At 46.6% G+C, this 15,424-nt stretch overlaps 1 protein-coding gene across 3 annotated transcripts in view; it reads left to right on the top strand.

Annotated features, from left to right (window-relative positions):
• MAP3K4 (mitogen-activated protein kinase kinase kinase 4) overlaps nt 1–15,424 on the top strand; it is a 131,778-nt gene that overhangs the window by 52,602 nt on the left and 63,752 nt on the right. For all 3 annotated transcript variants that reach the window (XM_062187011.1, XM_062187009.1, XM_062187010.1), the window contains exon 3: nt 7,762–9,104. In XM_062187011.1, coding sequence (XP_062042995.1) covers nt 7,762–9,104 — 1,343 coding nt within the window. The remainder of the gene's footprint in view (nt 1–7,761; nt 9,105–15,424) is intronic.

Raw genomic sequence — 15,424 nt, forward strand, 5'->3', positions numbered from 1 at the left:
GAAGCCAGGAGCTTCTCCTAGGTCTCCCACATGGGTGCAGGGGCCCAAGCACTTGGGTCATCTTGCAGTGTTTTCCCAGGTCATAGCAGGGAGCTGGATTGGAAGTGGAGCAGCCAGGACTTGAAGAACCGGTGCCCACATGGGATGCTGGCACTGCAGGCAGATGCTTAACCTACTACGCCACAGCACCGGCCCCTAGAATCATCTTTAAATATCAATCTCCACCAGGTCTGTGTAGGCCCTGCATAGTGTTCATTTTGTAGTCGAGGAGACTGAGCTCAGAGTTCCTGGAGTTTGCAGTTTTTATACTTTTGTGTCTCCGTCATGCATGTATTAGGAAGCGGCTTCATGTGTTTGTCACCTGGTAAATTGTTTCTTACCAAAGTTCTTGTTCATGAATACCAAGCAAGACAAGATGGAATTGGCACACTGTTGAGCAGGTGGGCCATTTTATTGTTTTGGTGATACGGTATCTGTGTTTGGTGGCTGAACAGTCCTTGAGAACTTAGTTGCTTTCAGAGTACGGCAGCACAGCCTGGTGGGCAGGAGCACAAACCCAGTTGCCACAATTCCTGGACTCCATGCCTGGTTCTACCACCTTCTGTGTGACCACTGGGTCTCGTCTTCTCTAGCTGTGAAATAATCTGCCTCATTACAGTGTCACGAGGGTTGTATGTTAGTATTAGCTGCTGCTGTCATTGTTGTAAACTGAAGATTTCCCAATATAGACTACCTTTTTCTCACCTTCAATCTGACAGTAACTTGAAATAATTGCACACATGGATGTTTTGGTGGTGGAACTGGTGTTTCAGTGCATGGTCTTGGAACTTGGTAGTCATTGTCTATGTCAGTCTTCAAAAGGGTTGTTCCTTGGTAATGCTCCCACGAACAGTGCATGGCTGCCCTGCTTCTTTGCATTTTCTGTGTTATTAATGTTTAAAATTTGTGCCAGTTTGCTTAGTTGTTTAAATTTACTGTGTCTAATTTTTTGAAAATAAACAATTTTTTTAAAAGAAGGTTTTTTTTTTAAGATTTACTTATTTGAAAGTCAGAGTTACACAGAGAGAGGAGAGGCAGAGAGAGAGAGAGAGAGAGAGAGAGGGAGAGGTGGGGGGGGGACTCATTTAATTAAAGACATTTCTTTTTTGAAACACTACACACACACACACACAGGGTATTTTTAAACACATACACATACACACACACACACGTGCACCGAAGTTCTGTTCATATCAGAATTAAAGTTATTTGATCAATATCAAAAGCTAGCAGAGGCCGGCGCCATGGTTCACTAGGCTAATCCTCCGCCTGCGGCGCCGGCACCCGGGGTTCTAGTCCCGGTTGGGGTGCCAGATTCTGTCCTGGTTGCTCCTCTTCCAGGCCAGCTCTCTGCTGTGGCCCAGGATGGCAGTGGAGGATTGCCCAAGTCCTTGGGCCCTGCATCCGCATGGGAGACCAGGAGGAAGCACCTGGCTCCTGGCTTCGGATTGGCGCAGCACACCGGCCGTAGTGGCCGTTTGGGGAGTGAACCAATGGAAGGAAGACCTTTCTGTCTCTCTCTCTCTCACTGTCTAACTCTGCCTGTCAGAAAAAAAAAAAAAAAAAGCTAGCAGAGATGAGATGGCCGCTTCCCTGCGAGGCTGGTGGGCTGGAGGAAGACATGAGCTGATAGTCAGATGGAGGCTGCGTCCATCTTTGACCCAGTGAATCCGCTTCTGACCGCTGTTCCGACGTTTGCCATCTCTAGCAGTCTGTGTTCTGGGGTCACCTTCATGATGTTATGATGGAGGTGTGTCAGTCTTTGTAAGGCCTTTACCTGGAACATGAGGAGATAGGCAAGGCAGTGTTTCCCAAAATTCCCTTCCAGCCACGTTGAGTCCGAGACACTGGGAGTGGGCTCCGGCACTGTCGGAGGTTCTCTGACATCACCACGCCAGTGCTCGACCACATTCATACGTCCGGTTATATGTGTTCTTACTTGAGTGCTCAGATACGACCAGTGTTTTGAATTTGGACAATACATGGGTGGGAAAACATTAGAATTGCAAAGACTTGAATTAGAAAAAATGTGTTTTATACACTTTCTCAGGTGCCATTTCTAAGTGTGGCTGGTGGGAAGTTGTGTTACACAAGTCTGTTTAAACAGCTGAGTAATCTTGATTGCTTTCAGTTAAATTTCTTTGTGAAAATCATTTTTGTGCTCCAGTTTGGCGGGAGTTACTGTTGCTAGGCCCAGTGAAATGCACTCTGGAGCTCAGCATTAATTGTACTAAAGAATTCACGCCATGTAATTCATGGCCACTTGGGAGGTAGGTCCTCTAGCTAGAACTGTTTGTGTAAAACATCCCGTTTATCTGTAGTTGGGAACCATTTTCCTTTTCAGAGACCTTGTTTGCATTTGACTTTTGTAAATTGTCAGAGAATTTAGTCCTAACAGAAGATGCAATAGGGGCCTGTGCTGTGGTGCAGAGGGTTAACGCCCTGGCCTGAAGCGCCAGCATCCCACATGGGCGCTGGTTCTAGTCCCGGCTGCCCCTCTTCTGATCCAGCTCTCTGCTATGGCCTGGGAAAGCAGTAGAGGATGACCCAAGTCCTTGGGCCCCTGCACCCAGAGGAAGCTCCTGGCTCCTGGCTTCAGATCGGCGCAGCTCCGGCCATTGCGGCCATCTAGGGAGTGAACCAGCAGATGGAAGACTTCTCTCTCTCTGTTTCTACCTCTCTCTGTAACTCTGTCTTTCAAATAAATAAAATAAATCTTAAAAAAAAAAACAATAAACAAGTCCATTTGTAGTGAACTTTGGGGTGATATGCAGATTTCCTGAGTTGTGTCAGTGTGTGAGGACAAAATGTGAGCTGTTTGGGGAAATCTCCGTCTCAGCCTATAGGCTTTCTTCCCGCTACCCTGGCGTTCTTCTCTGATCCCCCTTAGTAATGTATCAACGATTTTATAGAGGGCACCTGGTAGCTAGAAAGTACCCTTGTATTTGCTGTCTCCTTCACCAGTTTATTATTTCAAAAATATCTGCTGCTGAGATGCACTAATTCGAATTAATTTTTTTTTTTTTTTGACAGGCAGAGTGGATAGAGAGAGAGACAGAGAGAAAGGTCTTCCTTTTTGCCGTTTGTTCACCCTCCAATGGCCGCTGCGGCCGGCGCATCGCGCTGATCTGAAGCCAGGAGCCAGGTGCTTCTCCTGGTCTCCCATGCGGGTGCAGGGCCCAAGCACTTGGGCCATCCTCCACTGCCTTCCCGGGCCACAGCAGAGAGCTGGCCTGGAAGAGGGGCAACCGGGATAGAATCCGGCGCCCCAACCGGGACTAGACTAGAACCCGGTGTGCCGGCGCTGCAAGGATTAGCCTGTTAAGCCACAACGCCGGCCTGGAATTAATTTTTTTAAATATTTAAAAGGTAGAGGGGGAAAAAACCTCCCCAACAGTGATCTCCCATCCACTGCTTCATTCCACAAATGCCTGCCACCCTTTCAGCTGGACCAGGTTGAAGCAGGAGCTCAGAACTCAGCCTGGTCTCTCGGGGGGTGGCAGTGGCCCACACAGTCGTCCATCACCGCTGCCTCCCAGGGTGCACGTTAACAAGAAGCTGCAGCCTAGAGCAGAGCTTGGCCTTGAACTCAGACACTGTGATACGGGATGTGGGCGTCCCAAGCAGTGTCTTCGCCGCTACACCATCCTAGTTAGGCTGCGTTTAATACTTTAAGTTGGAATATCATCATTATTTAAACTAAATGCGTGAATTTCTCTTTGTATATATTTTTTCATTTTTTTTCTATTTTTAAAAAATTTTTTTATTTGACAGGTAGAGTTATAGACGGTGAGAGGGAGAGAGACAGAAATGTCTTCCTTCCGTTGGTTCACCCCCCAAATGGCCACCACGGCCGGCGCTGCGCCAATCCAAAGCCAGGAGCCAGGTGCTGCCTCCTGGTCTCCCATGCGGGTGCAGGGCCCAAGCACTTGGGCCATCCTCCACTGCCCTCCTGGGCCACAGCAGAGAGCTGGCCTGGAAGAGAGCAGCTGGGACTAGAACCCGGTGCCCTTATGGGATGCTGGCGCCGCAGGTGGAGGATTAACCAAGTGAGCCATGGTGCTGGCCCTGTATATATTTTTTTCAAAACCAAGTTGGTTTTTGTTTTTATGGGGGTCAGAAATCTTCTCTGTTCCATCTTGCTTCTTATTTTATTTATTTATTTTTTTAAAGGTTTATTTGAAAGGCAGAGTTACAGAGAGGCAGAGGCAGAGAGAGAGGTCTTCCATCTGCTGGTTCTCTCCCAAATGGCCACAGCGGCCAGAGCTGGGTTGATCTGAAGCCAGGAGATTTTTCCAGGTACCCCATGAGAGTGCAGAGGCCCAAGGACTTGAGTCATCTTTTACTACTTTCCCAGGCCATAGGAGAGAGCTGGATTGGAAGTGGAGCAGCCTGGACCTGAACCAGTGCCCATGTGGGATGGCAGCACTGCAGACAGCAGCTTTACCTGCTGTGCCACAGCGCCGGCCCCCATCTTGCTTCTTATTCTCCACTGATCCAAATATTAAACTGTTTCTTTATGTAAACTTAAATTTAAAAATTTGTGTATTATACTAGTTTATATGCCAAAAGAGAAGTTTCACAAGATTCGTGGACAGCTTATAAAAACTAGTTTCCCAGTCCTGCTAAAATGAGATTATATCTACAGAAAAGTGGGATTGTGGCATTATTCTACCTTAGGTTCTTTTAATTGTCGGTATGAAGATGTAGGCTGAGGAACTGGCGGCCTGATTTAGACATAACATTTATAGACAGCCCTCTGGGTTACAAAAGTCACCAGCTGCTCTCTCTTAATTCTTTGTTTCCTCTCAGACCTTTAAATCATGGATTAAAAGAACGTGAACAAGTTGCATAAGCAAGGTAATATGTCACTGTTCACTATTACTGTCAGATTATAAATTGTACACAAATTACAGATTATAATGTGAACCACATTGATTTGAAAAATTAATTTTTATTCCTAAACACTAAACTCTAGTCATGAATTTTTTTGTGCTCTTTGAATCAAAACTCTGTATTTGGGAGCACATATTAGGACGTACATAGGACACCACTCTGGCTGTCACTGTCACCCTCGGAATGTGCTTCCCAGTGCCCTTCAGTGCTGTGCTGCTGCAGGACAGCTTTGTCCTGCTGATTGCTAAGTTGGTGGCTCTGCTTTCTCTCCTGGGCCCAGCACCTGAATTTTAGTTACCTGCATGACAGTCTGTACATGGATGTCCCATGGCCTCTTCAAATTCAGTGTATTAGGAAGTAAATTCAGTATTTTAACCTCCAGTCCTTCGCAGTGATACTATGTGACATTTCTTTAACTGGAAAATACAAAAAGTTTAAAGCATTTAGAAGTACATAAAATAGATTGATACTGCAGATAAAAATTTTATTCTTAAAATGCTGCTAATTTAAAAAATAAAGATAAAAGTTTTTATACTAAAATGCAGTGAAAGTCCTTAGATCGATTTAAAATCCTTTTTGATGTGCCACAATAAATTAAATTTAATATGAGGGTATTTAAAAAAGTTAATGGGGGGCCGGCGCCGTGCCTCACTTGGTTAATCCTCCACCTGTGGTGCTGGTACCCCATATGGGCGCCGGTTCTGTCCAGTTGCTCCACTTGCAGTCCAGCTCTCTGCTGTGGCCCGGGAGGGCAGTGGAGGATGGCCCAAGTGTTTGGGCCTCTGCACCTGCATGGGAGACCAGGAGGCAGCACCTGGCTCCTGGCTTCGGATCGGCGCATGGTGGCCATGTGGGGAGTAAACCAACGGAAGGAAGACCTTTCTCTCTGTCTTCCTCTCTCACTGTCAAACTCTATTTGCCAAATAAAAATAAAGTTAATGGGAAGATGGAGTTAATAGATGTTTCTTTCTATGCAAAACAAGCCTAGAGATCTCTTGTATATTGTGAGTGGGATGTAAATGGCCTTGGAAAAATAGTTTAAAATTTTTTATTTTAAGACTAATTTGAATTGACTAGGAGGTAAATTGCTTTTAAACAAGTTTCCTTGATCCATTGATTGTAGGTATATTAATCTGTAGTTCTTGTAAATACTCTATCAAATCTAAAGACATAATATGTACTGAGAAAAAATACTTTTATTTGGTGACGCAGTGTATTCTTAGAATTTTAATTTTGATTGAAGGAGTTTTTTATACTTGCTGATGTTTAGGTGCAGATTTTGAAAAGCCACTTCATTACTATTATGCCTATTTATGCAAAGAAATGTATGAGTGAAAAGGTGAATATGACCTTAAAATTTACTCTCATATCACCATTACGTGACATCGCCTGACATTGTCCTGCCAGAGGTGGTGAAGTATTAGAAAATGTGTGTCCTGGGGCTGGCCCTGTGGCACAGTAGATTAATCCTCCGCCTGCAGTGCTGGCATCCCATATGGGCGCTGGTTCTAGTCCCGGCTGCTCCTCTTCCAGTCCAGATCTCTGCTGTGGCCCGGGAAAGCAGTGGAGGATGGCCCAAGTGCTTGGGCCCCTGCAGCCATGCAGGAGACCTGGAAGAAGCTCCTGGCTCCTGGCTTCGGATTAGCGCAGCTCCAGCTGTTGTGGCCATCTGGGGAGTGAACCAGCAGATGGAAGACCTTTCTGTCTGTCTCTCCCTCTCACTGTCTGTAACTCTACTGCTCAAATAAATAAAGAAGATCTAAAAAAAAAAAAGAAAGAAAGAGAAAGTGTGTCCTGGACTCAGTGAAATGAAGTGTGTGTTGAGTGTTGAGCATAGAGCAGAGCGGGTTGATGGTGCAGGCTGGGCACCTCCAGGACAGCTGGGGGAGGGAAGCCTGGAACCATGAGAAGCATTCACGCTTTAGAGTTACCAGCTTCCAAGGAGGAGACTTGAAAAGCGGTGATTGTAGACGAGAACCTGAGACAGTTGTACTCAGAAAGCAACAAAGTGAAAGAGAAGGTGGAGCTGTTTGTGTTTGAAAGTGCAAAGAGGAAGGAAGGGTGTGTGTGTGTGTGTGTGCGCGCGCCTGTGCATGTTTTAAAGCTTGAAATTAAATTAATGGAGTCATTTATAGTTTGAAGTCAGCGTACACTGTTTACTTGCTTTGCACTAATTTTGAATGATTTTTTTGTACCAGTTTACAAATTATATTGGATGAGTTTTTTAATGTTGTTCATGTTAAATTTAAAATGTCGTCGCTCATTTGTTTATAGCGAAGAGCAAATTAAGGAATAGAAAAACTAAGGCCTGCATTTTGACCTCTCAGCTGTTTATGAGAAAAAACTCACGGTGGCTTCAAGACTCCTTCCCCGGTCTGGAAAAGCGGCCCGGGAAACAACGTGATTGGCCCTCGGGTTAACACAGATAGTTACTGATAGGCAGGAGTTGGCTGTGTGTTCTGCTCCAGGCTTCTGTCAGATCCCCTGTGGCCTTTCTTCTTTCTAAGTGGAAGGTGATTGTTGCTGGAGATTGGATCAACCTCTTCCACGATTGTGTGTGTAGTGTAGGTGTGAACGCCCAGTTTGGGGTTGGTACTTGTCATGTAAGAGAATACAGCAAATACAGCAAGGAAAAAGGATGAGCTCTTTTTAAAAATTTGAGAGGAATGGTATATATTTATTTTGATTCTTTTAATATTCAGCATATAGAATTTCTTTCTGCAGTAGCAGCCAAAAATGTAAGTACATATGATTGTCAGTTGTGTCGGAAATATTGAATAGCTTCATATTTTAGAATTAGATAATGTTCTTTTTTTTTTTTAACAGAGAAAATGAATGCAGCAAACCAACCTCCACATAAAGACCCTGGAAAAACAGTGGAGAGTGTGGAAGAGTACAGCTATAAGCAGGAGAAAAAGATTCGAGCAACTCTTAGAACGACTGAGCGTGATCACAAAAAAAACGTGCAGTGCTCCTTCATGCTGGATTCAGTGGGCGGGTCTTTGCCAAAAAAGTCAATTCCGGAGGTGGACCTGAATAAGCCTTACCTCAGCCTGGGCTGTAGCAACGCTAAGCTCCCGGTCTCTGTGCCCATGCCTATAGCCAGAACTGCACGCCAGACTTCCAGAACCGACTGTCCCGCGGATCGGTTAAAGTTTTTTGAAACATTAAGACTTTTGCTAAAGCTTACCTCAGTCTCGAAGAAGAAGGACAGGGAGCAGAGAGGCCAGGAAAATACGTCTGCCTTCTGGTTTAACCGATCCAACGAACTGATCTGGTTAGAGCTGCAAGCCTGGCATGCAGGACGGACCATTAATGACCAGGACCTGTTTCTATATACAGCCCGCCAAGCCATCCCGGACATCATCAACGAGATCCTGACATTCAAGGTCAATTATGGGAGCTTTGCCTTTGTCAGAAATGGCGCTAGTGTCAATGGTACTCCAGCAGAAGGGCAGAGCACAGCCCCTTGCGGCACGAAGAGCACGGGTTACTCGACGTACCACGAGCATCTCCAGCGCCAGCGGGTTTCGTTCGAGCAGGTGAAGCGCATCATGGAGCTGCTGGAGTACATAGAAGCACTTTATCCATCTTTGCAGGCCCTGCAGAAGGACTATGAGAAGTACGCCGCAAAGGACTTCCAGGACAGGGTGCAGGCGCTCTGTTTGTGGCTGAACATCACGAAAGACTTAAACCAGAAACTAAGGATCATGGGCACCGTTTTGGGCATCAAGAATTTGTCAGACATTGGCTGGCCAGTGTTTGAAATCCCTTCCCCTCGCCCGTCCAAAGGCATTGAGCTGGAGGATGAGGGGGAAGACACCGAAGGGGACCTGAAGGAGTTGGAGAGTAGCACAGATGACAGCGAAGGGGAACCGGAAACCAGACGGTCCCCGGAGAGCAGCTTTGCCGTGCAGCCGCAGGACTGTGTGGCCAGGAAGCTGGAGAGGCTCGAGTCTGAGGATGAGTCCCTTGGCTGGGGAGCCCCAGACAGCAGCCCCGAGGCCGGCTTCAGTCGGCATTGCCTGACTTCCATTTATAGGCCGTTTGTAGACAAAGCCCTGAAGCAGATGGGGCTAAGAAAGTTAATCTTAAGACTTCACAAGCTCATGGATGGTTCCTTACAAAGGGCGCGCGTCGCTCTGGTGAAGAGCGACCGTCCAGTGGAGGTAAGGCGTCCAGCAGGCCCCAGGATGGTGTGGCCCTCCGGTCCATGGCTCAGTGCACCTCACAGCGTGGGTTGTATGGTAAATTTCCTATAATGTACCGTGATAAATGGAACCGTCAACGCCGTAGAAAAGTCAGTGAATGAAGATGATGCAGGTGTTGTGTGGAGGGTGAACGTCCACCCCTGTACATTCAGTGTGGAGGAGGACAGGCTGGGTGTGAGTGAGGCTGGGAGGAGGCCGCTGCTGTGGATGGGCACCACTGCATGAGGCATGAGAAGGCGTCACAGACCTGAAATGCATCGTGGGTGTAGTGCTCTGTTTCGAGGGGCGTGTCCGATTTTTTTTTTTTTTAAGATTTATTTAATTTATTTGAAAGGCAAAGTTACAGAGAGGTGGGTAGAGGAGACAGAGAGATTGAGAAAGGCGTTCCATCTGCTGATTCACATCCCAAATGACTGCAGTGGCTGGGGCTGGGCCAGGCCAAAGCCAGGAGCCAGGAGCTTCTTCCAGGGTCTCCCACGTGGGTACAGGGGCCCAAGCAGTTGGACCATCCTCTGCTGCTTTCCCAGGCCTTCAGCAGGGAGCTGGCATGTCCAGTTTTAATCACTGTAGTTTTAAAGAGCTGTGAACTGCAGAGAAATGTAAAATCGACCAAAGGGAAAAAGTGTGCCCTATTTGGTAAGGGTGAAGTGTTGGGCATGGTTGATAGAAATTTAAGGTAAGTCTTGATTATTATTAAACTTGTGAGATTTTTGTGAGAGGAATAAGTTTGTAAACTTAGTGTGAATAGGTTGAAAGCAGTTCCTGACTGCTGCGGGTGTTAAGGCTGAAGAGGGGCGGATCTCAGGGTCAGGTGTTCTCGGGGTCCACAGTACCCCAGCAGCTCCTCTCTGCTGGAGAGCCTGCATGTGTCTGGCTAAACACGAGGCTCTCAGGCCTTTGCCATCTGTGTGTCTGTGTTAGTCTGGGGTTTGAAGAATAGCAGCCATGTTCTTGTCATACTGCTCTTTTGTATATTGTACTTGATATGTAAAACTTTGGTTTCTTGCACAATTCTTCCTTTCCAATCAGAAATGATAACATGGAAGGCATTTTTTTAAGAGGGGAAACACTTTAAGGGAACTTGAGTTTGCAAGGTTATTATTTTTATTCTGATGGCCAAACTGCGAAACTTTAGGAAGAGACATCATTCATTCATTCTTGTAAATAAAGCAGGATGTCTACAAAATGGACCAATACTTTGAGACTATATATATATATTTTTTGGACAGGCAGAGTGGACACTGAGAGAGAGAGACAGAGAGAAAGGTCTTCCTTTTCCGTTAGTTCACCCCACAATGGCCGCTGCGGCCAGTGTGCTGTGCTGATCCGAAGCCAGGAGCCAGGTGCTTCTCCTGGTCTCCCATGGGGTGCAGGGTCCAAGCTAATTTTTAAGAGGTTAGTTTACTTGAATATTATGTTGATTAAAAGTCTTAAAAATGAATTTATATATGTCATTTTCTTTGAATGAATTTTAGCTTTGTGAATGACTCAAATTTTTTATGCAATTTTTAAAAAAGATTTATTTATTTATTTGAAAGTCAGAATTCCACACAGAGAGAGGAGAGGCAGAGAGAGAGGTCTTCCATCTGATGGTCCACTCCCCAGTTGGCTGCAATGGCCAGAGCTGTGCTGATCCGAAGCCAGGGGCCAGGAGCTTCCTCCTGGTCTCCCATGTGGGTGCAGGGGCCCAAGGACTTGGGTCATCTTCTACTGCTTTCCCAGGCCATAGCAGAGAGCTGGATCAGAAGAGGAGCAGCTGGGACACAAACTGGTGCCCATATGAGATGCTGGCGCTTCAGGCCAATGTGTTAACCCACTGTGCCGAAGCGCTGGTCCCTTTGCACTTTTTCTTTTTTTTTTTTTTCACAGGCAGAGTGGACAGTGAGAGAGAGAGACAGAGAGAAAGGTCTTCCTTTGCCGTTGGTTCACCCTCCAATGGCTGCCGCGGCCCGCACGCTGCGGCCGGCGCACCGCGCTGATCCGATGGCAGGAGCCAGGTGCTTCTCCTGGTCTCCCATGAGGTGCAGGGTCCAAGCACTTGGGCCATCCTCCACTGCCTTCCCGGGCCACAGCAGAGAGCTGGCCTGGAAGAGGGGCAACCGGGACAGAATCCAGCGCCCCGACCGGGGACTAGAATCCAGTGTGCTGGCGCCGCAAGGCGGAGGATTAGCCTATTGAGCTGCGGCGCCGGCCCCCTATGCACTTTTTCAATAGAGCAAGTAGAACCTCAAGTGGACTTTGGTTCCTGGTACCATGTACCACTGTAATAATATTTTATTATAATGCAGATAGACCATTATAGGATGCAGAGCACAATTATAGGCATGTAACAAGGATGTGCCTGTAGTTTATTTTTGGCTTGAATGGTTTAACCCCATCAAGAATGCATATGGGCTAGACAGGCTGATACTTAATTGTTATTGTGAAGCCCAGATTTGAAGGAATAGGAAGGATAAAGCCCAGGTCCTGTAACTTCATCTCGCACTCAGTGGCTCCTGTGGAAGAGAGGGGTGCATGTGGTGAGGGCAGGGCTGGGTGGGCACGCACTGTACACCCACTCCTCTCCCCTCCGCGCCCTTTGTGCCAATTAACCAGGGCTGCTGACCGGAGCGTTTCACACACGGTGGAGGCGGTGAGAACCAGTGCTCCGCGATTTCTTCTGGAGTTCTTGTTTACAACCCACAGTAGTTAACTGTCGGTTTGAACTCCCATTGATACTGTGATCCTTTGTGTGACTAGTTAACAAGCAACCCAAGAGGTTGCCCTTGTTACAGGAAAAAGAAACACGTACTGAATGCTTGCAAAGTATGTGAATTAAAGACAGTTTGTCAGAATTATCTGTAGGGGTTGTTTGCTTTAAGTTTTGGTGTTTTAAAATTTGCATTTGTCATGTAACAAAAGAGTAACAGAGTTAACGGAATAACTTATCTGTATTAGAAATTTATCCAAACCAAAAAATGCTGAGGGTCTGAAATTTCACTTCGCTCAATGAAAAGTAAGATTTTATTTTTATCCCTTTTCTAGGAATATAATTTCTGTAAGAAGGGGTGTGTGTGTGTGTGTGTGTGTGTAGTGTGAGAATATACAAGGGAACTTCCCAAAAGTTCATGGAAAAGTGGAATAAATATATTTATTTTGGTGCAAAAGTTTTCAGCATCATGTGAGGGGCTTCAAGAAAGTTCATAGGAAATGCGTATTTGGAGAAGATGGGCATGGATTTCAGTTTTTTTTTTTTTTTTTTTTTTTTTTGCCTGAAAATAAACTTAGCTTTCCATTCCGTTTTCCTCTGAACTTTGTGAAGTGTCTTTGTGGTTGACTTCTCCCACGCGGGGTTAATTTGTTGTGGTTGGTCGAGTTTTGGGGACAGGGCCATGGCTCGGAAGCCCAGCAGTGGGCTGCTGTCCTCACTGTGGCTGTTCCCTAGCCCATGACTTTGTCAGTGCCTCCGTCTCTTTGTATCTTAAGGCTTTGCATCTATGAAGTGGGTACAGCAATGCCTTCCTACCTACCTCACAGGGATGTTGTGAGGCTTAAAAAGATATTTGTAGTATAAATGGTGAAATGCTGTACAAGTCAAATGTACATGTGTTCATTTTAGATTTTTTTTACTTTTTTCTATTTTGAAGCTAACAAAAAAAAAAAGACGAGTCCTTAATTTTATTTTGAAATTTATCTTACCTTTTAATCTCTGCCAAGTGATAGCTTTAAGGGCATATATTTTCAACACTGTAGCCTTTTAGATGTGAGGATTATCTTGTTGTTATTCTGGTACCGTGGAGACTGCTCATAAGAGGCACCGTGTATTTTGCTCTGTCTTTAATGGTTTCTGTGATAATGGTAGTGAACATAGTAGAAGGGTTTTATAGAAATGAAGAAATATTCTTGGGATATTTGGCTTTTATTCATATTTAACTTTTTTTCCATGTGATTAAATTACTTGTAGTTGATGTTGACATATGTTATAATCTTATATTTAATTCACCTTGCCTTATATAAGCGCATTTCACAAAACAGTTCTCTCCTAAAACTCTATCATTGTATTTCATAATCTCTAAATTAGAAACTGTAGCTCGTGATGCTAAAAAACCTATTTGAAATTTGTTTTAATGATAAGAATAACAGTGGTTCTATGTAGTTTATTTAAAGTTCTGTGACTGCAGCTCCCTGCTCTGTGAATTGACTCCTCAGAATATGTTTCTAGCTACATAGGTGGTCTCTGGTTGGCAGGTGGATTGGTTTCCGGAGTTCACTTGTAAGGCAGTTGTTTGGGGGTCTTGCGAATGCTTGCCTGAGGAATCACTGTCGTATACGAGTGAGAAGTCTGTGTCGGCGGCTGAAACAGCGGCACCAGCTTCCGCCTTACTCCTGCGGATAGCAAGGACGGCGTTAGACGCCGGGAGAATGAGAGGAAGGCTTCCTCCCTCCCTTTGTGGACCCAGAGATGAGCCCAGGTAACTTTTTTTTTTTTTTTTTTTTTTTAATTTTTTGACAGGCAGAGTGGACAGAGAGAGAGAGACAGAGAGAAAGGTCTTCCTTTGCTGTTGGTTCACCCTCCAATGGCCACCGCGGCCGGCGCACCGCGCTGATCCGAAGCCAGGAGCCAGGTGCTTCTCCTGGTCTCCCATGCGGGTGCAGGACCTAAGGACTTGGGTCATCCTCCACTGCACTCCTGGGCCATAGCAGAGAGCTGGCCTGGAAGAGGGGCAACCGGGACAGAATCCGGTGCCCCGACTGGGACTAGAACCCGGGGTGCCGGCGCCGCAGGCAGAGGATTAGCCTATTGAGCCGTGGCGCCGGCCAGCCCAGGTAACTTTTATGCTGCTTCATGTATCTCTCAGTTCTCTGTTCCTTCGCTAAGAGCATCCCATTGTTTCTACTTCTTTCTCCCGGGTTCTGTAATCTCAACGCCTCTAGACTGGGTGTTACTGCCAGTGTTAGTGGTGAGTGCATGTGGCAGCCACTTCATCGTGCTGGGTGCTGGTCTACCACGGTAGGGATCGTCTCGTCTCCCTCTGCCCCCTGCCCCTCCTGTTACATACGGGGCAGGAACCGTCCCCATCCTGTGGCGTCCAGTGTCCCTCCCCACTGTGACTGCAGCAAAGGGTGGGTTCTGAAATACTGACTTAGCTTAAAAAGTAAGAACTCATGTAAACCTGCATAGAAGATCTGTCCTTAATACAAAAACTACCGTGCAATTGAGCTTTTTGAGTAAACTTTTGTAATAGCTTGAGATTTACGTCAGAGAAGGCAGAGTTCTCATTAGCTCTTCATGCAGCTCCCCCAGGAGTGGCTTCTTACTAACCCTGCACTTCTGTCACACTGTGACATCAATATTTGTAGAGTGCTGTGAGCTGAGCTACGTGGTTGGATAGTACTGTTGTGTTACTTGGGTAAGACATTGTGTGGGTTTCCCTCTTTTGTTCCAGGATCCAGTCAAGGCAGCCACATTGCCTTTCCTTGTCACAGCTGGGACTGTGGGTTGTGGGATGTTACTAGACAGGGGTGACAGGCATGGGGGTGTCCACAGAGCTGAGGTGCCCTGTGGCATCACATTGTCACTGGTGATGTTAACCTCAGTCGACTGGGGAAGGTGGGGTCCGCCAGGTCTCTCCAGAAGTTCCCGCACCGCGTTTCTGCCCCCATCTCTGGGAGTGAGCTGCTGCGTGTAACCACGGTCCAGGCCAGGGGGTTGCGGGCGCCTCCTGGGGTAGCAGGTGTTCACTTGGAACTCTGGTGTCTGGGAGGTTGGCGTCTTCTCCCCCATTTGTTTACTCGGGTTTGTGTCGGTGTGGACTCCCAATATTTATTTATCTATTTACTTTGGTTATAGCTCCGTGCTGTTGTAACTCACTTTTTTGTGGAAGCTGGTTCTTGTTTTAGGTGTTGGAGGCCTTTTGATTGGTTTCTGTGCCTTCTGACACACTCCTATCCTTTTGTGCGTTGAGCAGTTTCTTACTGTCTAGCGCTGCGGGATGCTCTGGGCTCGCCTCGTGTTTTCCCTGTTCCCGTCCTAGAAGCGCCGTTTCTTCAGGGAGAATGGTGTGTGCAAGTGAAGACTCTGGCCCTGGGGGTGTTCACGCTCCTGGGGTGCTGTTGGGTTTTGGTGCCTCTGTGAGGAGAGAGCACAGGGATGTCTTCTAGCTGTGGAATAGGCAGCTGTGTCACCGTCCGTCCGTCCGTCTGACTTGAAGATAAACGTGCATTCATACTGTGTTCCGGCTCTCGTTCTAACCCTCCTCCTTGCTCACTTAGAGCATCTGTCGCAGGCTCCCAGCACC

Source organism: Lepus europaeus, chromosome 3, assembly GCF_033115175.1.
Source record: "Lepus europaeus isolate LE1 chromosome 3, mLepTim1.pri, whole genome shotgun sequence".
NCBI classification, from domain to species: domain Eukaryota; kingdom Metazoa; phylum Chordata; class Mammalia; order Lagomorpha; family Leporidae; genus Lepus; species Lepus europaeus.